The sequence below is a fragment of the Furipterus horrens genome, unplaced genomic scaffold, assembly GCF_987537825.1.
Source record: "Furipterus horrens unplaced genomic scaffold, mFurHor1.1.pri manual_scaffold_3, whole genome shotgun sequence".
NCBI lineage: Eukaryota > Metazoa > Chordata > Mammalia > Chiroptera > Furipteridae > Furipterus > Furipterus horrens.
The window spans coordinates 73,052,153-73,074,452 of NW_028327173.1; the positions used below are offsets into that span (position 1 = coordinate 73,052,153).

At 36.1% G+C, this 22,300-nt stretch overlaps 1 protein-coding gene across 1 annotated transcript in view; it reads left to right on the forward strand.

Moving 5' to 3' along the window:
- Window positions 1-22,300, forward strand: part of DCDC2 (doublecortin domain containing 2) — a 155,664-nt gene that overhangs the window by 43,224 nt on the left and 90,140 nt on the right. The window contains exons 3-6 of the mRNA XM_090271738.1: window positions 10,142-10,218; window positions 10,350-10,481; window positions 14,921-15,067; window positions 19,542-19,596. Coding sequence (XP_090127864.1) covers window positions 10,142-10,218; window positions 10,350-10,481; window positions 14,921-15,067; window positions 19,542-19,596 — 411 coding nt within the window. The remainder of the gene's footprint in view (window positions 1-10,141; window positions 10,219-10,349; window positions 10,482-14,920; window positions 15,068-19,541; window positions 19,597-22,300) is intronic.

Below are 22,300 nucleotides of genomic sequence, written 5' to 3' on the forward strand. Positions count from 1 at the left end.
GCAGAAAAATGACAATAGACCACCTTCTTATATCACAAGAATAAACTTAAAATGGATTAAAAACTTAAATATTAGACCCCAAACCATAAACATCCTAGAAGAAAACATAAGCAGAAAAATGTTGAACATTGCTCATAGCAATATTTAAATGGATATACATCCTCAGGCAAGGAAAACAAAAGAAAAAATAAACAATTGGGACTACATCAAACTAAAAAGCTTTTGTAAAGCCAAGGAGACCAACTAAAAAGACAACCCACAAAATGGGAGAACATATTTGCCAATATATCTGATAAGAGGTTAATATCCAAAATTTATGAAGAACTTTCAAAACTCAGCACAAAAAAACCTAATAGTCCAATTAAAAAATGGGCAAAAGACCTGAATAAGCACTTAGCTAAAATATACATTTGTTTTAAAATAAGACCTTTTAATAAAAATCTGTTATGAAAATTAATAGAACAAATGGTTATTTTGTATCTTTTATAATTTTTCATGGATTGGTCAGAAAATCTATATTTTCTTGATTAATAGTTGCATGGTATATTTTTCCATCCTTTTACTTTCAATCTAGTCATGTCTTTGTATTTAAAGTGTGTCTCTTGTAAACAATCTATAGTTGGAACTTGTTTCTTTATTCAATCTGACCATCTCTGTCACTTAATTGAAGGTTTTTGTTTATTTGCATTTACCCAATTGCTGGCGTGATTTGTTTTGCATCTACTATATTATTGTTTGTTTCTTTGTTCCATCCACCATTTGGTTTTTGTTTCTTTTCTCCCACTCTCTTTAGATTCATGGCATGTTTTTAAAAGTACTCTAATTTATCTTTCATTTGGCTTTTTAGCTATGCCTCTTCAGGATTTTTTTTTTTTTTTTAACGATTCCTCTAGAGTTTACAATGTGTATCCTTAACTTATTTCAGTTTGCTTTCAAATAATATTTTACCAGTTCATTAACAATGAAGAACTTCACTACAGTATAATTTAATTTACTTTCACTTGTACCTTTGAATTCTTGTTAAATATTTTGCTTCTCCATATTATAAACCTCATAAGTCAATACTATCCTTTTTGATTTAAAATAGCCTAATATTAAAAATATTTAAGTTTTAAAAATTACATTTTTTTCAATGTCTTTCATTATTTTGTGCAGATCCAGACATTTATTTTATATTACATCTCTTCAGTCTGAGAGCTTTCTTTACAATTTTTTGGTATTGTGGGTCTGCTAACAAAATTCTCTTGGCTTTTGTCTGTCTGAAAAAAAAAGTTCTCCCATTTTGAAAGGTATTTTCTCAGGGTATAGAATTCCAGGTTAACAACTTTTTTCTTTCTGTACTTTAGATGTCATTTTACTGTTTTCTGGCTTACATTGTTTCTGAAGAAGCCAGTCATAATTCTTCATGTTAGTTCTCTAAATTAAATGTGTGTATTTTCTCTTATTGTGATTTGACTAAAGTGTGACTAGGTGTGATTCTTTATGTATTTATCCTGATTGGGGCTTATTGAATTTTTTGGATCTTAACTGATGTCTTTCATCTTTGGAAAAACTTTTGTCTGTTTTCTCTGTAAATATTTCTTTTGACCCATTCTCTCATCTCCTTGACTACCAATTATACATGTTCGATCATGTGTTTTACATATCTCTGATGCTCTGACCAGTTTTATTTTTTTGGTGCTTTACCTTGAATAATCTTTGTCTTTGAGTTGACTCATCCTTAGTTTTATTGTGTCTAATCTTCTATTAAGACCATGGAATAAATTCTTTATTTCACATAGCCTGTTTTTTAGTTCTAGAATTTTCATTTAGCTCTTTTACAGTTTTAACTTCAGGTCTAAAATTTCCCATCTTTCATCTATTTTCTCTACCTTTCTGTTGATTTAACATATTTATAATAACTATTTAAAAATCCTAATTTGCTAGTTTCAACATCACAATCATCTGTGAATTTGACTTTATTGTTTCCTCTTTGTAATAGGTCATACTGTCCTTATTTACATGTTTATAGTTTTATTGTATATTGGTCATTTTGTAGAAATTGAAAGTAGGTAATACTCCGAGGGAAAAACCACAGCCCTTTTGCTGTTGAACTGCTAGTGTGAGGAGCTGATCTCAGTGCAATCCGTCATTGAGTTGGGTGGAGACTCAGTTGCAGCTTTAGTTAGTTTCAGCTTACCAGTGGTTTCAGACATTTAGTGGGTGAAGTTAGGGCTTGCCCTCTCTCCAACTGGGCTTTGGGTTTTATACTGGTGAAATTCTAGAGAGATCTCTCTGCTTTTAACTGTTGGCTGTTTACTTCTTTGAAGATTTCTATCTCTCCCTCTCTGCCAGCTCCCTCACCCCACAGTTTTCCACGCCATGGGCTTTTCTCCATTGCTCTTTTACCCTGCTCTTAGCTTTGTTATACTTCTATGCACTTAAAGAGGGTCCTATGGGAAAGAATTGGTGGTTAGTGTAGACTTGCTCTTGGGTCTCTCTGTCACGCCAGCCCACACACTGGCTGGCCATTAATGGGAGTTTGCTCCTCTGCCTCCTGTGCCCCTGGGGATAAAAGCAACTCTAGGCTTCCTCTCACTTAGGAAAGCTTCATCTCTGTTTGGAATTTAGTTCATTTAGACTTCTTTGCATCCTAAGCAATTTGATACATTTTTAAAAAATTATGATTTCTAGCTCATCTCTCAGTTTTTGTTGTCATGTTGAGAACAATAGTCTTCTGCAACTTTCTACCTCCAGAGGTGGGGCTGTCTCTTAGTTTACTTGAAATGGAAGAAAAACCCTGAAATATTTAGTGATGGAAATATAATCTTAATGACACAAGCACAGCAGATACATTTTATTTTTCAAATTTTGTACCAATTATCAGAATTTATTTCCTTAGATAAGAAAAAATGGCAGATGATAGCCAAACTGTATAATATTTGCATCTCAGAAGATCTGTGTCCATTTTAGATTTAGAGTTTGGCAAAACTCATAATGATTAAGATTAGATGAAATACTATTGGTAGAAATCCAAGTAGAGGATTTCTCTTTGTGAAAAGTTTAGTTCATGTCCTCATCTCTTGCTATATAGACTTTCCTTTTTAAGTTTCTCTTTCAGTCCATGCATCTGAAATATCTTCATGATAAATGGTTCCATCCTATGACTCTAGGAGATGTTGCCAGCACAAAATATCCGCTGATAGAGGTATTTTCCAATTGTCAATTATGATACACACCATCACACAGGACATGCTCAGCCTGGTGGATCACACCATTACCATGCGTCAGGCATTTTAGTCAGTCTTTCTTCCATATAAAAAATAGTAATGTTGAAAAAATGGATGGTTACTTAAGGAAGCTCTTTAGAATAATCTATAGTTTGCATGCATCTGTTATATTGCCTCTAGGGTAAGTTATTTCTTACTCTGATGTCTTTAAAAAATTTTATCCCTTCTTATTATCAAAAGTGGTGGAAACTGATTAAATATTTTCTAAAGGATTTTGTGTTCATTTTGATGCTGTGTGCTGTATATTTAAAGTGGTAGCAAAATTTCCTCAAAGATTACCATTTTGAGAACTTGTTTTTTTCTTAAATCCATAGAATATGGAAAATAAAGTCAAAGCATCTTTGTGCAGGTTGTCCTATACTTTGCAAATAAATAACTTTAATAATTAACTTTTCCCTTAATATTCAAGTTTACCTTATGAATAGTCACAAAATCCTGATATATTCTTTAAAAGTAAGTTTTTATATATGATTTAAATTTGAGTTTCTAAATTGTATAAGGAGTTTTTACAAGAGGTCATTAGGTTTTTGTGATGGTGTTTGTTTAAGAAATCATTTTCTCATGTCCTTAGACTGAGTTTGGTTTTCTTGGTTTAGGGTTTCTGCAGATGGTGAGTACTGAGATTTAAGGCAGATGGATTCTCTGAAGCATGCAACCTACCAGCCCCAGGGGTTTATGCTGTCACTTCATTAATTAGTTCATGGAGCATCACTTTGAGCTAGTTTAGTAAGATTATCCCAGTTTTTACAGATAAAGGAAATTTAAAATTTCATTGAATTGGCAATCTGGTCCTGGGATTTGGAATTTTAGGCCTTTAGTCAGTTTGTAGATTTTGATCTTATTCCAAATATATATTTGCACAACAACAATTTTAGTTTCACTGAGTTTTTTTAAATAACAAGTAGATTGAGTCGTAAAGGTTTTAACTTGAGTTTTATTCAGCTGCTGTGATGTCCTTCTATGTGTCATGCAGAATTTGTGAACTTAACGTAAATTACTAATACATAATTAAAGTTATCAGTTTCATATGAAGCATTGGTGGTTTTTTGTTTGTTTGTTTTATATATGATTTAAACTTGGAATGGCCATTTGTGACATAAACACAGTATGAATAAGACAACAGAGACTGAGTGATGCATTGGAAAGCACATGTGTTTTGTTACCAAAGACTTATGCTAGAGTCCTGGCTTACCCCATTCCAGCCAAGTGAACATGGCTAATTCACTTTTTCCACCTTTGACTTTGGAAATATTTCTAAGAAGCAACTTAGCCAATATTTAGTCTGTCTGTCTATTTATCTTACTGAAGGACTGACTCCTCTCTCTGGTTCTCATTATCCAAATAAACTGGGTTGTCTAAGATACTGTTGGCCCAGTGCAGACTCAAAGCAGAAGTTAGCTATAAGCTTGTCCTACTTTGGCTCGGTGGTGATTCCCTCACCAACTGACAACACCAAATAGAAGTATTAATTCTGCTGGGCCCGAAGTTTGAGTTTTAAATTTATATATTTTAATTTGATTTGCATGGTCACAGATTGCACAACTAAGGCTGGTCAGCCTACTCACAAGGAGAAGCATTTCTGGTGCAAAGAGGTCTGGGTGGGAGAACCTCATAGTCCACCCTTATGTGTTTATCCCTCTGTATCTAGGTGTGCTGACACTTGACAGTATTCTCATATTTCAGATACTCTTTATTTTTAAAGGTCAAGGAAAGTTTATGGGTTACTAAGAAAATTTTCAAATTTAAGAAACATATTCTAATTTATTCTTTCCCATTATCTAAAGCCATGATATCTCTAGATTAGCAGCAAATGACCGATAGTTAATCCCTGATAAGGGCTCTGGAAAATTTCACTTAATGTAGTAAATTTAGCTCAGTTTCTTTATTAGTTAAGTTTTATTTAGAATTCCAAGTAGAAAAATGCATTTTAAAGGAAAAATGGTATTTCCCAAAACGTTTCAGTTGTTTTATAGTGTGATCTTACATATTTTTTCAATTCATTTCCTAAGACACTTTTATTAATATATCTAAAAACAGACTAATTCAGTTATTTTAACTATAATGACTCAAGGGAATATATATTTAAGATTAATTTTCAATTCAGCTGGTTAATCACAAACATTTGGGAGATATTTTTGTTATGCTTGAATGAAGAAAACAGCTTCAAGCAGATGGTTTGCTTTAATTCACACAAAAACTTATAGACTCAGAATAAAGTTATATAATTGTTTTAAAACTCATGCGTATTTATGAAATTCTGTATATTATAAATATGTATGCCCTGTTGAACAATAGCATATTTTAGCCAACTCAAAAAGGTTTTAAAGTTATTTACATATATAACTCATTCATCTTCATCTTGAATTTAATAATCCAATGGATATTAAACAATCAAGGTTGATATGCAAGACTTTTGAAAAATTAACAACTGAGTAGAAACCATGTTATTATAAAATACTAAAAAGTAACAAATAATAGCGATAATAAAATAAAAACTAAATAAATAAAATGTACAATATGTCAGATGATGGTGTTATGGAAAAAAAATAAGGCAGAGAAGGGTCACAGAGAACCAAGGATGTGGCAGCTGCTTTAAATCAAGTGAACAGGGAGGCAGTATAGCTATATTTTAAAAATGTGGAGGATTTAAAAAGAAAGACACTTAGCACAAGCAAAGTCAGAAAAGTCTGTTCTTCACACAGGTAAAGACGTTTTTTGCAGTTCAGCATGCTGAGCCTTATGAGTAAGCAACCTGATTGATGGAAAGGGATTTGTAATCACCTAAAGGCATTGTAAGCCACACCTGGCCTCATAACAGCATTTCTTGTAAATTGATTTATTTTCTTATGCTGTAGAATGAAATAAATAAATCAAGATAAATCAAGGGACTCTTGAGATTGATCAGGAGTAAGCTTGCAAGAAATTCCATTAAGCAAAAAAAATTGCTTATCCTTTATTCAGCAAGTTCTCAATTTTAATAATTTATTCTATAAATAAACTTATATATTTGTGCAAATAACTGTTTTCAAGGAAACACATCATGGCAGTATTTGCAATAGCAAAAGTTTGGGAACCATCATTACAAGACAGGTTAGATAACCTGTGGCATGGTCATAGAGTGGGATATACAAAACTATTATAAAGAATGAAGCAACCCTTACCCTAAGTACCAATATGGAACAGTCTCCATGATAAATTTTTAAATGAAAAAAGAAAGGTGCAGAAGAAGGGGTATAGTATGATATCACTTGTGTTTAAAAATTGTATGTACATAAGATGATATGCATGTGTATGTCTAGACTATCTTTGATGGAATATGGCAACTTAGTGGTTGGGGAGCAGGATTAGGATTCCTTTTCACTGTATGCCCCATTTTCCATTTAAGTTTTATTTAGATGCCTGTATTACCTATTAAACATCTTTTTTAAAAAATTCAACATCACTGTGTTAGTTTAAAATGTAAAGTGATTATGATTGAATTAAAAATGTTGTATTCAATACTGGAATATTTTTTCTTCCATGCTGTACATTGAATCCTCAGACCTTATTCCTCTTATAGCTGAACATTTGTATCCTTTTACTCTTCCCACTCTTCCTGCCTGCCTGACTCCTGGGCAATCACTTTACCCTGTTTCTATGAGTTTGACTTAAAAAAAAAAAAAAGATTACATATATTGGATTGGCCAAAAATGTTTGTTTTTTTTCTATAAGATGGCTCTAGTAGAGCTTAGTTATCTTTGACTTCATTCAAAACAAGTTTGTTAGATTGTATTGTGACAGCTGTCATATAATGTAAATTTTAAAAATCCCTTATCAAAACAGATGATTTTTTGTGTAGACATTTTAATATTGAGGATGAAAGAAAATATGCAACATTTTTGGCATATTATGTTTTATTATTTCAAGAAAGGTAAAAACATAACTGAAACCCCAAAAACAAAAAAAAGATTTGTGCAGGGTATGGAGAAAGTGCTGTGATTGATAAAACATGTCAAACGTGGTTTGCAAAGTTTTCTGCTGGAGATTTCTCTCTGGATGATGCTCCACAGTCAGGTAGCCTGGTTAAAGTTGATAGCGATCAAATGGAGATATTAATAGAAAACAATCAACTTTATACCATGCAAAAGATAGCTGACACACTCAAAATGCACAAGTCAAAAAGTTATTGGTGAAAATGAAATATATGTATTTTATTTTACAGACAAAACCATATGGACTTTTTGGTCAACCCAATATGTAATATGCAGCATTTATTTTTCTTTGGCTTATTTCGTTTAGCATAATGTTCTCAAGTCCATCCATGTTGTCACAAGTGGCAGGATTTTCTTCCCCTTGTGGTCAGATAATATTGGACTGTGTGTGTGTGTGTGAGGTGTATCACTTTTTATTTATCCATTTATTTATTAATCAACAGACACAAGTGGTTTCTATATCTTGGCTATTGTGAATAATGCTGCAATGAACATGGGACTGCAGATGCCTCTTCAAATATTCTGTTTTCATTTCCTTTGAATAAGTACCCAGAAGTGGGATTGCTGGATCATTTGGTAGTTCTATTTTAATTTTTTGAGGAACCTTCATTATTTTTTCCATAGTGGCTGAACCAATTTGCATTTCCACCAACAGTGTACAAGGACTTACTTTCCTCCACATCCTTGCCAACACTTGTTATCTCCTGTCAAGGAGCTTGCCCCCTATGTTTTCTTTTAGGAGTTTTGGGTTTGGGTCTTATATTTAATCTTTAATCCATTCTGAGTAGATTTTTTTGTGTATGTTGTAAGACAAGGGTCCAATGTTATTATTTTGCACATGGCTGTTTAGTTTGCATGAAAAGACTGTCCTTTCCCCTTTGTACATATACTCTTCACTCCTTTCTCATAAATTAATTGACCATATACTTGTATATGTAAGTTTATTTCTGGGCTCTCTATTGTGGCCCCTTGATCCATGTGGCTTAAATTAGAGCACCTTTTAATTAAATCTTAACAAACATTTATTGTACAACTAGAAGACGTTGCAAGGAATTTTTTAGTTAACAGTGAGAGTCAGAAAAATTCATCCTTTTTGTTACTCTCAAAATGGCATATTTTGACAAAGGTGCGAGTCCTAAAAATTATTTAGGGTTAATATTTGATCTCTAAAATTACTAGTAAAGTGTACAACAGATAGAGGTTCATAGATAATGGGTTCACTAAACTAAGCCCTTTATTATGTGTGATTTTAGACAAATTACTTAAGTTCTAGTTCCTTCATTTGTAAAATGAAGCGGTAGTAACAGTACTTCAGGGCATGGCTTTGATGATTAAATGACATAATGCATGTAAATTACTCAGTACAGGGCTTCCCATTAAATATAGTGCAATAAATGTTAGCTATTTTATTAATCACTTGCCTTTGCTTATAAGTTTTCTTTTCAGATCATGGGGGGAAAAGCCCTAGAAACAAAGTGCTGTCATCTACACTCTAGTAGCAGTAATGGTGTGAGACAGAAAACTAATGAAGAATAAGCAGAGAAAGACCAGTGGTAACTGAGCTGGGCCCAGCAAATGGAGAAATGAGGAGGGCCTTGTAGGCAGAGGGGCAAGTTGAACAAAGACATGGAGGTGGATGCGTATGGTGTGTTTTGGGAATGGAGGGGAGCAGGCTAGTTTGAGTAGTGTGCATGCCTTGGGGTCTACATTGGTAGGAGGTGAGGGAACTGAGTAAGCAGTGGTTGGTCATGGAGGTTCTTATAGGCCATGCTTATAGTGAGACATTATCTCTCAGTGGTAGAGATGCAAGCTGGATAGCAGGGGACAGAAGAGAGGATGAGTCAGGAGGAAGTGGGAATATGACGGTGAGGAGGGCACATAGGGATGAGATATTGCTTGATAGGGCCAAAGGGCCAGGAGATAAATCGAAGATACCAGATGGGGCAAACAGAGGCAGCAGGGGACAAAATCTAGATGGCAGTTAGCTTTGTAAAGGAATAAAGATCCTTCTTCAGAGAGGCACAAAAGGCAAAAAGCAGTGAAGATGTAGATGGGGTGGTTGGGCAGGATGTGGAAATTGAAAGACTGCATAACGGTGAGCTCTATTCTTGAAGTTTATAAGGAAATTATCTGGTGAGAGTGAATGTGTCTGGAGTGGGACTTTAAGGTTTAAGATGAGAGGGAGGGATTTGGATTATCGGCTTCAGAAAACGTAAAAAGTAATTGGCTTGGGAGGAGAAGGAGTCTGGATGATACAGAAGCTTTGTCACAGGTGAGGGCACCTCATGGGGTCATGTCTTTCTCGCTAACAGCAGCCTGGTCTCCAGAAGCAAAGAAGGCGGAAAGATGACTAGATTCACCAGATGCAAGGAGTTCAGGAGTTGAGGGTGCTGGTTCAAGGGTGCTGATGGATAAGGAAAGAAACAAAGTCAAGAAAAAATGATATAGTCAGTCTAGAGAGAATAGGACGAGGTCAAGAACGTGTGGGGTCTAGATTCAGGAAGTTGGGGGGAGCTGAGGAAAGGTGACAAGATAGGATGTGTACCTGGAAGAGGACTTTCAGGGTTCAGTATTTTATAGGATTATTTTATTTTTGTTTCACAGAAAGTATTGTTTTAAAAAGTTGCCTTGAAATTCGCATTGCAGCCCAACAGTTTTTGTGTTGGCATAGATCATGAGTGGTATTTTCAGAACTTAAGGGAAGTTTTTCTTGAGAGCGCTGTTAAGGCCACACACTGTGGATAGAGGGTAAGCCCAGAGTATTTATATAAATGGGAAAAAAGCAAGATTTTAACACAGGCACAACAGGCCTCAGCCAGTTCCCTGGAAACCTATAGCTTTTCCTCAATAGAAAAAACAACTCACATAAGCTCAGTGATTTGTATTTCTTTGCTTTTAAAGGTAAAACCAGTAATCCACAGCAGGATCAATGTGTCAGCTCGATTTAGAAAATCTCTTCAGGAACCCTGTACTATCTTGTAAGTGCAAGGCCTTTACAGTTTCAATTGAAATTGGCTGGTGGTTTCCTTTTGGTTTGGGGTTTGCATTGTAGTTTTAACGGCATTACTGTTTCAAATGATGTGGCTCACTGGCTTTGCTTTTTGTCCAGCTTGATTGCAAATGGAGACCTCATAAACCCAGCTTCACGCCTCCTCATCCCTAGAAAAACCTTGAACCAGTGGGATCATGTCCTACAGATGGTCACGGAAAAAATAACTCTGAGGACGGGGGCTGTTCACAGGTAAGTCAAAATAATCTTGTGATTGGATGGTTTTCAAAACTGTTGGAAATATTCGCAGGAGGCACTCAAGCTGCTGGTCCCAAATTTGAATTTTGACTCACAGGATAGACCCTGTGCCTCAGTTTCTTTATCTGTAAAATGGTCATATAATAGTACTTACCTTACACGGTTGCTTTGAGGAATAGGATAACCCACAAAAGGAGCTTAGAACAGTTCTTGGCACATAGTAGAATGTCAACAAATATTAACTAGTTTTATTCTTTTGGTTTAGAGCAAATAAGCAGCATACTTTTTGTTGAGAATATTTTTTTTGAGTGAGCCGGCTTCTTGGGTCTTAATTAATTGTTCTTTTATTCAGGAGATATTTATGATTCTTTTATGCTCCAAACTATTTGCCTGGCATAAAAACATCATACATCAGGAGCTGTTAGTGGATTGAAGGAAGAGGCAGGTTAGAGGGGATGATTAGAGTTTTTTTTTCTAAACTTGAGAAATCAAAAGGATTTTTTCTCAAGTTCTGAATTTTAAGCAAAGATTAAAATCATAGCTTTTTAATTGTAAAGTCTATTAAATTATCCCTTGATGTAAGCTGACTTATCTTCTTATAAGTGGGAGGGTTACAAATAATATATACAAGTATAAAATATATTAAGAATATATATATAATATGTGACACACAAATAGTTGAAATCTAATCAATAATTATGGTAGTTCTTGAATCCTGTCTTCATCCCAATCTCTCTAACATACTCCACTGGTAGGATATACTCCTGCTTTTAAGATCTTAAGCCTGCTTCCATAGTTATATATCTATCTATAGGCACATAGGATAAAATAAGTTCTCAAATGATTGCATATTATATATTTCAGTCTACTGTGTATATATATTCATATATATTAATATATATAGTCTTGAGGCCATTTGGATTTTAAATATAATTAGATATGTATAAATATATATTTAATGTATAAATATAATTGAAAGTAATACTTCATGTATAGTAAAAAAACATTTCAAATGGGAAAAAAGATATAACTAAAAACTATTTCTCTCCCCTCAGGTTTCCAGTGTCCCTTTCTAGTACATTCCTGTATTATTCAGAAATATTCTATGCTATAGAACCCAAGCATATTTTATTTTTTTTAAACACAAATGGGAACACACACACACATAAATAAATATATAAATATATCTTACTTTTTTACAGTAACAACAAATCTTGGAGATTTTTATTAGCACAAATGGCTCTATCTTATTATTTTTAATGGTTACAAAATACTTTATTTTATGAGTGTGCCCTAATCTGTTTTAACAATCTACTATTAATGGAAACTTAGATAATTTCCAATATTTCACTATTACATGCTTATGTCTTTGTATATAAGTAGAGTTTATCAGCAAACTAAAGTCTAGAAGTGGAATTGTGGTGTCTAGTGGTAAATGCATTTTAAATTCTGATAGATTCTGCCTACTGTCTTCCAAAGAGTTTGTATTAACTTGCACTGTCACTAAAAGTGCGTGAGGGGGCTGGTTGTTTATACTCTCATCTGTGCTATAAAATTAACATTTTGTTTTTTAATTCATGTTGGGTAAAAATAGTATTTCATTGTTGATTTTTTATTTACTTATATACAATAACGACATCTATTGAGTATTTCTTTTGTATAGTTCATTATTCAAGGGCCTTACATTTTTAAACTTAATTTAGCAATCCTATAAGATAGGTAGTGTTATTATTATCTTTTAATGAAACATGAGACACAGAGGAGGAAAGTTACTTGCCCAAGATTATGTAGATAGTGGCTAGCAGGACTGGATTCAACCAGTTAGTGGGCAGTATGGCTCCAGAGCCTGTGCTCTTAATTACTAAGTTATTCCCTAAATAACTGCCACATATTTAGCTTCTATTATATATTATTTCTCATGGCCTTTGTGTGTTCGTTTTACTGATTTATAGGCATTCTTTACATGTTAGAGAAATTGGCCCTTTTTCCTATGAGTTATAAATGTATTTCCAGTTCATATTTTTGATACTCTTTATGCTTCTTATTGCATACAGATATGTTCAATTGTGATGCAGTTGAATTTTTAATCTTTTTAAATGACCATTAAGTTATTTTTTAAGTATATTTTATTATGTTGTTACAGTAGTCCCAATTTCCCCCCTTTGCTCCCCTGTGCCCAGTACCCCCTTCCCCCAGCAATCCCATCCCCTTTAGTTCATGTCCATGGGTCATGCATATAAGTTTTTTGGCTTCACCATTTCCTATATTATTCTTAACTTCCCCCTGTCTATTTTGTATCAACCAATTATGCTTCTTAAATGACCATTAAGTTTTATGACTAGTTTAGATCTTTATCATTCCAAGATTATAAAAATCTTCTATGTTTTCATCTTGTACCTTTAAATTTCATTTAAACCTTTGATCATTTGGATTTTATTTTGGTATCAGAAATGAAGGCAGATCTCAACAGTCATATATTGATTTGTTTTAGATATATAGTTGTATCTTTTGACATCTACATAAATTTAAACCCACTAAATAAATAGGAGAAAGTAAAAAAATACATACACACAATTGCATGCCCAAGATACACCTATTCATATATACTGATATGAACAAATTCATACAAAGAAATAAAATATATGCAAGTACAAATACAGAAAAGAAAATATAATTATATATTCCCTGAACACTTGAATGCTTAAGAGAAAGTTCACTCTTAATATAATGCCAGGTATGAGTGAGATTTGGTTGCTGTTCACTTTGGACATGCCCATTTTTCTTTAACGGAGCATTAAAAAATCTTATGGTTTGATTTCCCTGCACATCAATATATTTATATATTAAAAGCATCCCATAAAAATGGGTTCAACTTCCTATTTGTATTTCTGCTCCTTTTTAGCAAGGGAAGAAAACAGGTCAACAAGAGTCACACAAAGAAAGGCTGAAATCAGTACCCTTTTCCCACTTGCAGAGGAAACCAGTCAAATTTTAGCTGTTTCCAGGTCCACAAACATGCTACCTTTTAGTTTGTAGCTGTAGCAGTTACTCAGATTCAGACCTTTCTACTTTGAAGGAAAATGAAATGAGAATGTCTGGGTCTAAATCAGTGATTCTCAACCAGGGGCAGTTTTGCCCCTAGAGGACACTTGGCAGCGTCTAGAGTCCTTTCTGGCTGTCACAAATGGGAATCGGGGCGGCTACTACCACCATCTAGTGGGTAGAAGCCATGGATTCTGTTATTCTACAGTTCACAGGACAGCCTCCCCACCTCTCCAATGGAGACTAGTCAGGTCCAAAATGTCCACAGTGTTCAGAAACACTAGCTTAGCTCAAGGCAGGAAAACCAGAACTCTTGGGGAAAGTGTTGACTTTAGACCTGTAGGGATAGGAGTACAATGTTGTAAAAGAAGGGACGCTGGCATCTTTGTACTGACTCAACACAAACACACTCCAGGGATTTTGGCAGCTTTTTTCTTTGCACTTCATGGCTCCATATGATATGGCCATTTACATGATCAGTAAACAAGCAGATAGGTCAGTGGACTTTTTTTTTCTTTGCAAATGTCACTAACTTTATATGTAGTATAAGTCTGAGAATCTTTGCAATGATTATCTTAAAATCCTTCTAGTTGTTAACTCTTGTTTATAACCTTCGAATATACACACGGTCTTTGTGTGTAGTTTTTTCTAAGAGTCTGTTTTTTCCTGTTCTTTAAAGAAATTCTCTGGGCACTTTAAATTGTTTAGGAAATTATTACTGTTCTCTTAATAAGTTACATATTAATTGGAGTTTGTAGCAGCAGTTTTACAGTAAAGGGAGGTTCTTGTGAAATCCATTCTGGGAAGGTGAAGGAAGTCAGGGGAAAAAAAGGAAAGAAAGAAGCACGAAGGTTATGCAGTTCTGCATCATTAATATTGGCAATGGGTTCTTTCACCGCCTGCCCTCGCACCTCTTGTTTTCTGACCCACTTTTGTGTGTTTGCATGTAATATATTGGTTGACCACTGCTCATATACAGAATGCGTTAAGGGGCATATAAGTCTGGCAAATAAATGAAGAAAATAAATTTTAAAAGTGCTTACAAAATATAAGTAGGACAAACTTCAACAGAAGCTGAGCTTTATTTAAAGCACCACATTCTGTACAAGTTAAATCTTTTCCTCTAAAATCTTAATATGGCAGCCACAGGGGATACTCATGTTAGATTGTCAAATTCATCAGGATGAAACACGGTACAGATAGACAGCAACTGTGTCTGCATTACAACATTGGCATTTAGTTGAAACTAATGACCTTGAAACATTTGTAACTCAATAATTAGGATAGTAACAGATGAGCCAAAATAAAAACAGAATCGTTTTATTTGTAATTTTAAACAGTTCTTTCAATGCTTGTTAAAATTTTAATTGTTGGCATTTGTATTTTGGCAGACTTTATACTTTAGATGGAAAACTTGTTGAAAGTGGGGCAGAGTTGGAGAATGGACAGTTTTATGTGGCTGTTGGCAGAGATAAGTTTAAGAAGTTACCTTACAGTGAATTACTTTTTGACAAGTCAACAATGAGAAGGACTTACAGGTAAGTTTTCATCCTCATTCACCTCTCATATTTTAGTTATCTTGAAATAGCATTGAGTCTTTTGCTGACCACTGGTACATTTTACAATATATAATCTTGTTTATCAGTTAGACTGGGAAGCATGTATGATATACATTGATTCTTTTAAAAAATGTTTGCCATGACTGGAGATTGAGAATTATTGCACAATAATTTTGGGAACTCTATGAAAGATTATATAGTATATTTTTTACTACATACTTTTATTTTCTTTACTATTCACTTAATGATTTTACAATAAGTATGAAGATTTACTCTTGTAAAGAAGATACAGGGCAATGAGCTTCTACAAAGGATACATTATTAGAAGTTTTAATAATGTCTTAAATGTTTAGCTAGATCAAGTAATTTTTCAGCTGGTGCATATAAAACATCTAAAGGTGTTTACAAATATAATGGTTTAAAGCCCTGGCTGCTGTGGCTCAGTGGATTGAGCATTGGCCTGTGAGCCAATTGTCGCTGGTTCGATTCCCAGTCAGGGCACATGACTAGGTTGCACATCAGGTCCCCAGTTGGGGGCATGAGTGAGAGGCAACCACACAGTGACGTTTCTCTCCCTCTCTTTCTCCTTTCTCTTCTCTATAAAAGTAAATAAATAAATTATAAAAAATATGTTTTATACACCTTTTAATGATAACTGTAAAATATAAAAACAATATAATTTCACTTGTGCAAAATAAGTAGTTAACTGCTTTTATAGCTAATACCTGCAAACTTTTAAAGATTACCATTTTATTTTATTTTTATTTATTTATTTATTTAATATGCTTTATTGTTTATGTTATTACAGTTGTCCCAATTTCTTTTCCCTTTGTACCCCTCCACCCAGTGACCCCCCTCCCTCAAGTTGTCCCCCCTCCTTAGTCCATGTCCTATCTACTCCACTCCTTCCTACTATGCTTCTTAATTCCTGTACCATCTCCCTCCCCTTCCTCCTCCCCCCTCCCCACTGACCTCCCCCCAAAATGTTCCCCATGCCCATAATTCCCCTCCCACTCTTGTTGCCTACTCAATCTGCCTTTGTTTCAATTCCCTAGCTTCTGTTGTTTGTTGTAGTGATACAATTTTCATTTTAATGTTCATAGTTTTGATCCTATTTCTCCTAAACAAGTCCCTTTAACATTTCATATAATAGTGGTTTGGATCTGATGAACTCCTTCAGTTTTACTTTGTCCCGGAAGCACTTTCTCTGCCCTTCTATTCTGAATGACAGCTTCACTGGATAGCATAATTGTGGTTGTAGGTTTTTGCTGTTCATTACTTTGAACATTTCTTGCCAGTCCCTTCTTGCCTACAGAGTTTCTTTTGAGAAATCAGCTGATAGTCTTATTGGGACCCCTTTGTATATAATTCTCTTCTTCTCTCTTGCTGCTTTTAGGATTCTCTCTTTATCCTTAATTTTTGACATTTTGATTATAATATGTCTTGGTGTGGTTCTCCCTAGGTCCAGTTTTTTTGGAACTCTCTGTGCTTTCTGGACCTGGAAGTCTATTTCCTTCCCCAAGTTCAGAAAGTTCTGCTTCATTATCTTTTCACATAATTTTTCAAGTTCTAGTTCTTCTTCAACTTCTGGCAGCCCTATGATTCAGATGTTGGCCTGCTTATAGCTGTCCGATAAGTTTCTGAGCCTCTCCTCATTTTCCTCACTACTCGTTTCCTCTTTCTGCACTGGTAGACTGTTTGTTCCTTCCCACATTCCAATTTGTTCCCTGGTTTTCTTTCCCTCACCACTATTTCATATGTGTTTTTGTTCATTTCAGCAGGACTAGCCTTCATTTCTTTCCTGTCTTGTTTAAGATCTGCTGTCAAGTCTGTAAACATTTTTATAACCAAAGCTCTGAACTGAGCCTCAGAAAGATTTCCTATCTGCTGCTTCGTTAGATTAGATATTTGCTGTCTGGTGAGCTGCATCACAGGGATCTCTATCATGATCTGTGCCATCCTGACCATTTTGTGTTTACCTTTGCTTCCTGGGCAGGGCTGTTACACCTCCTATGCTATAGGGGGCAGAGCCCCGTGCACTTGTCACAGCCAGGTGACCCATCTCACCACGCTGTGGCATTTTCTGTGGGGCTAGGGTCCAAGATGGTTTCCTGCTGTTCACTCTCCACTGAGAGACCTGGAGCCTCTTCCTCCATCCCCACCCCCTCTGGCCCTCACAGTCCAAGGCAATGGATGTCTGCCTTCCCCGGCTTTGGAATCGCAAGCTGACAGGTCTGGTCTGCAGCCAGGGGTGCTCCCCAGATGCTTCTCGCCTCCCCCTAAATATGGGTGTCTATGCTTACCGCTGTCCTGCCTCCGTCGCTGCTGCTGCCACAGACAGCACAGCTTGAACTCTTCTCCCCGGCTTCGCACCTCCTACCTGTCCAGACAAGCACCACTTCTTTTTAACTTCATATGTTAGACTTCCATTTTTTTTCTGGAACTCCTGGTTATTGCTGATTTCACGGTAGTTGTATTCCTTCTTAGTTGTGAAGGGAAATGAAGCATGTCAGTCTAGGTCTCCATCTTGGCCAGAAATCTCCTCTGTTTGTTTATTTCTGTGTCCCAGGGAGAGCTGTCACTCCAACTACGTTGTAAGGGGCAGAGCCTTAGGTATTCGTCAGTAATGGGTGACCTGTTTCACCATGTTGTGGTGCTGTATGCAGGGGAGGGGTCTGAGAAGGAACAATGCCACTTGACCAGCACTCGCCCCTTTTCCAGGCACCTCTCCCACTTCTGCACTGAACTGACACCCTTCTAGCTGCTGCCCTGGCCGTCGTTCCCAGAGTGGGTGGGTCTTCAGGTGTTCTAGGTTTGTGGAGGCCCTTTAACCAAGCAGACTCTGCTGAGAGACTGGCAGTTTCTGCCTCCATCTCAACCCCCACTGGTTTGCACTGTCAGAAGCAATGAGGCTCTATTTTCTCCGGTGCTGGGATAATGAGCTACGTGGTCTGGTGAGGGGCTGGGAACGCTCCCCAAGTGGCCCTCCTGACTTTTTAAAATGTGTAACTGTGCTTTCCTCCGGCCCACTGCCATTGCCGCTGCTGCCACCATCACACCGAGTCCTCTCTGCCCTAGCTCCGCCCCTCCTACCTGTCTGGATGAGTATTTCTTTTTTATATCTTCGTTTGCTAGACTTCCATGTAGTTTGATTTTCTGGAACTTCTAGTTGTTTCTAGTTTTGAGGTAGTTATATTCCTTCTTAGTTGTGGAGGGAGATGCAGCATGTCTGTCATACCTTCATCTTGGCCAGAAGTCTAAAGATTACCATTTTGATTACACATAATGCACTGTGAACCTTTTTCCTCTATGAAATGTCATTTATTTGTGAAAGATGTCTTGTTTCAGCTAAGTGGCTGGACTGCAGAAGTACGCACAAAGAGCCCTGGCCTGCCTCACACGCAGGGACCCTACCCTCAGCGGGCTCATGCTGCTCCGGCTCTGCTTCTGCTGCCTCTTACACATACTCTGTGGCCATTTTGCTATTGGAAACACAATTATCTGTGGTTTTTCTCCACTAGGGTGGGTGATACTTATAGAGATAGAGAATATCACCAATATGCTATCCATTAATTCTCAATTTGTGAAGCCTGGCGCATAGGCTAGCTGAGTGTTTCTAGGTAAGCATTAAATGAAATGAAATTTCAGGGGTGTTGTTTGAAGAATGCAAGAGCAGATGCTTTTCCACCAGTTTAGAACTGTTTACCAGCAGACTTATTGCTAAGCATCCTTACCCATCCATGAAATCAAATCCTTCCACAATCTGCTAAGCAACGCTGGATTAGTTTGCTGTTAGCATCTGTGTATAATTGATGGCAGTGAGAAATGTACAACTCATGGTTGCCTTTCTCAGACAAGTTAGTATGATTTACATTTATCTGTGTATCCTCTTATTTACAGTGAGGTTCAGTTGGATTCTAGAGTAGATCTTTTCCTAATAATATAGACATACATCTGCAAAATAATATTCCTGTAGCTGAAGAGAGTTTTTATTTTTTGACAAGGATGACTGGTTTAGAAACTTGCTGAATATAAACTTGTATTACCAGTCTAAGCTTCCCTCAGATGTAGACAGTATAGACATTAAAGAAGAGAGAGGAATTTATTGTTTTAAACTAAATTTGGCAAAATTATTACTCAGCTTGAGAAATGATTTTTGGAAATTCAAATAGGAAATGTGGGGAATTAAATAAAAATGCTAAAAAAAATTGAAGCTGGTACTAAAAGTTTGTTGTAAGTATCAATATAGTAGTATACAGGAAAACATTAACACTTCTTTTTGAATAGAATTTGAAAGTTTTATGGTGGTCTTTGTGAAACTGAGATAGTATATAGTACTTTTTTGCGAAACACTGATAGCAGGTTGGGGTGACAAGTTGGGATAACGGTTGTCTTCCATTATTTATTATTTGTAAATAACACTCATATTTCTAAATTGCAATTGTTTCCACAGTCAGAAAGCTTCTTCACTGCCTCCTGTTGTAGGATCCAGAAAGTCTAAAGGGAGTGTAAGTATCAGATGGTTTACTTATTAATATTCTATATTTCTATACAATACAGAGAGACTGTCCTTTGGGTTTCAATTAAATCTGGAGAAATAAAACTTACCTGGTATATAAGCAATTGAGTGAAACAACACTAGAACAGTAATGTTGCAAGTAAGTTCTTAAAAGGGAGCTAACATTTTTAAAATACAGATTTCAACATAGGTTTATTTTTCCTTGTGTACAGACCTGATACAATTTGTACCCACAGTTGAAATCTAGGCAATAATGTATAAAACTAGAAGAAATTCTGTGGTGTAGGTCACATTAGTGGTCCATCCTATCCTGTTCCCTATCTCTGACAAAGGCTCAAAAAGAAGTTTTTGTAAGAAAATGGTAAATCTCAAGTATAGTTCTTTAAAAGATTATGAATCATTCCAAATGTTTATTCCCTGTCAGAATCTTTTCCATTCTTCATTCATTTATTTATTTCTTAATTCAGCAAACATCTATTAAATACCTATTTATGTGGAAACTGTGACAAGTATTTTGTAGGTAATTTCTTTACTTCTTCATATATTTCATCTGTACCCCCTCATAGAGATGAGTTTTATATCTTGCTGCAGTATTGCCTTGACAGATTTTTTTCTAGCCGAGGCTTCTTTTTCTACCCAGCTTGAGAAATGATTTTTTGAAAGTCCAGACCAGTAGTGATCAGGACTGATTTGACATTTTCCCTCTCTGAATTAACTGAGCAATATTCTCATAATAGTGTTTTGTGAAATAAGTGACTTTGGCAATGAAATTCTGTCTCCTAGTGATGATTTAGAAACTCTTCCATCCTTTTGGTTATATCATGTGAAATTCTTGAAAAAAAGGAAAATAATTTTGCTTGAGGAAGTAGTGCTGAATTCAGCATAACAAACAATAAACATTTATTGTCCACTCATTTGCTGAGACTCATCCTGCTTAAGACAAAATATTTGCCCTCAGAAACTTACAATCTCATTGAGATGAAGATGGCTTGAAAAGATAACTAACAAGCTAAACAGCAAATCTGTGGTGAGATTAGCAAACATGAAAGACAGAAGGAATCAGTGAACATTGGTCAAAGTACATGGGAAAAGTGGAATTCAAACTATGCCTTTAAGGACTGTTTAAGATTCAGGCAAAGATCAATGAGGGGAGAGGGGTTTCAGATAGAAGGGGCAGTGTGAGGAAAGGTGGTGGAGAAACAATAGTGCTGGCCGATATTTAGTGAATACTTGAGGGCTCAACACCATGATAGTGTCTTTACAGATGTGATTCACTTAATCCTTACCCCACGAGGCAGGTACTATTATTACTGCATTTGAAAATAAGAAAAGGAAGCACAGACCATAGGAGTATCGCATCCAAAGGCTCATGTTGAGCAAATGGCAGGGGAGGGACTGCATCCAGATGGCTGGCCTGGAGGCAGCTCATGCTTCTGACCCCAGGGGACAATGAGTGGCTCAGGCTGACTGGAACAGAAGGTCCGTCGTGGAGTGGAGGCTGATGTGCCTGAAATGGTAGGTGACAGCAGTTTTTGATGACTTTGAATATCAGAATGATGAGTCTAGTCTTTGTCTTTGAGTGAGGACAGCTCATGAGGGCTTCTGAGAGGTTAGAATGCTAATCCAAGTCCATTCTAAGAAGGTCAGATCTTTTATGTGGAGAAAGACCTAAAATGGTTCGAGGCCATAGATGTGACATCAATTATGTGGCAATTATAAGCAGTGGCCTTAGTAGAAAGTGTTGGGATCCAGACTGGGTAGGTGTTAGAGGCAGCAGGAGGTGATTAGTGCTCATGAAGAAATGAAAGACTTTCGTGGTGATTGGATACATGGGATTATTGGAGAGGTTGGAGCCGAAGATAACTGCAAGTCTTTGAGACTGGATGCCTGAGAAAATGGCAGTACAATGGCCAAGGAGAAGGCAGTCAGAGGAAATAATGACCTGCTTAATTTCCAGCATGTAAGTTGGAATTGTCATCATGAAGTCTAGTAGAAAGCCATTATAAATGGTGGAGTCTTAGGCTCGATATGGACATCAAATGTAGATTTGTACATTCGTGCACATAATGGTCATAGCTGAAGAGCGACCCCTGTCCTCATAGTGCTCCTTCGTAGTACTCAGCACAGCCTGGCAGGGAGCAGGCCCCAGCAAGCTATGGAGTGAGAGAATGGGTGCATGGGGTTTGGAGAGGGAGTGCAGTGAGAACCACAGAGGACACAGGCTTGCAGAAACTATGATAATATCATGGGCATAGAGAAAGAAGACAGAGAATATTCCAGTGGCTGAAAAGTATACAGTATGTTAGCTAAATAAACCCATGAATTTAGGGTTTGGAAATGTTGTCCTCTAATTCTTCTTCAGGACTTTGGAGTGCATTCTCTTCTGGGTACCAGGCAAACATGAACTCAGTAGTTTTTGCAGTACAGTAGGAAGAGTGATGATTAAACAGAGACTCAGTGTAGTTGAATAAGTGACCCTAGGTCAAAGGGAAAGTTGATGTTAGAATCAAGATCATGACTCGACTCTTTGCGTTCACAAGTAATGAACTTTGAAATTGTGTGCTTACTATTCTGTAATTTGGAATGTCTAAATATTTTTTATTAAAAATATGTAATGTGTTTCCTGCTTTAAAATTCATGTGCAAGAGGCACTCACATGCAATTTAGAATCTGTGTTATGAATACTGGGTTAT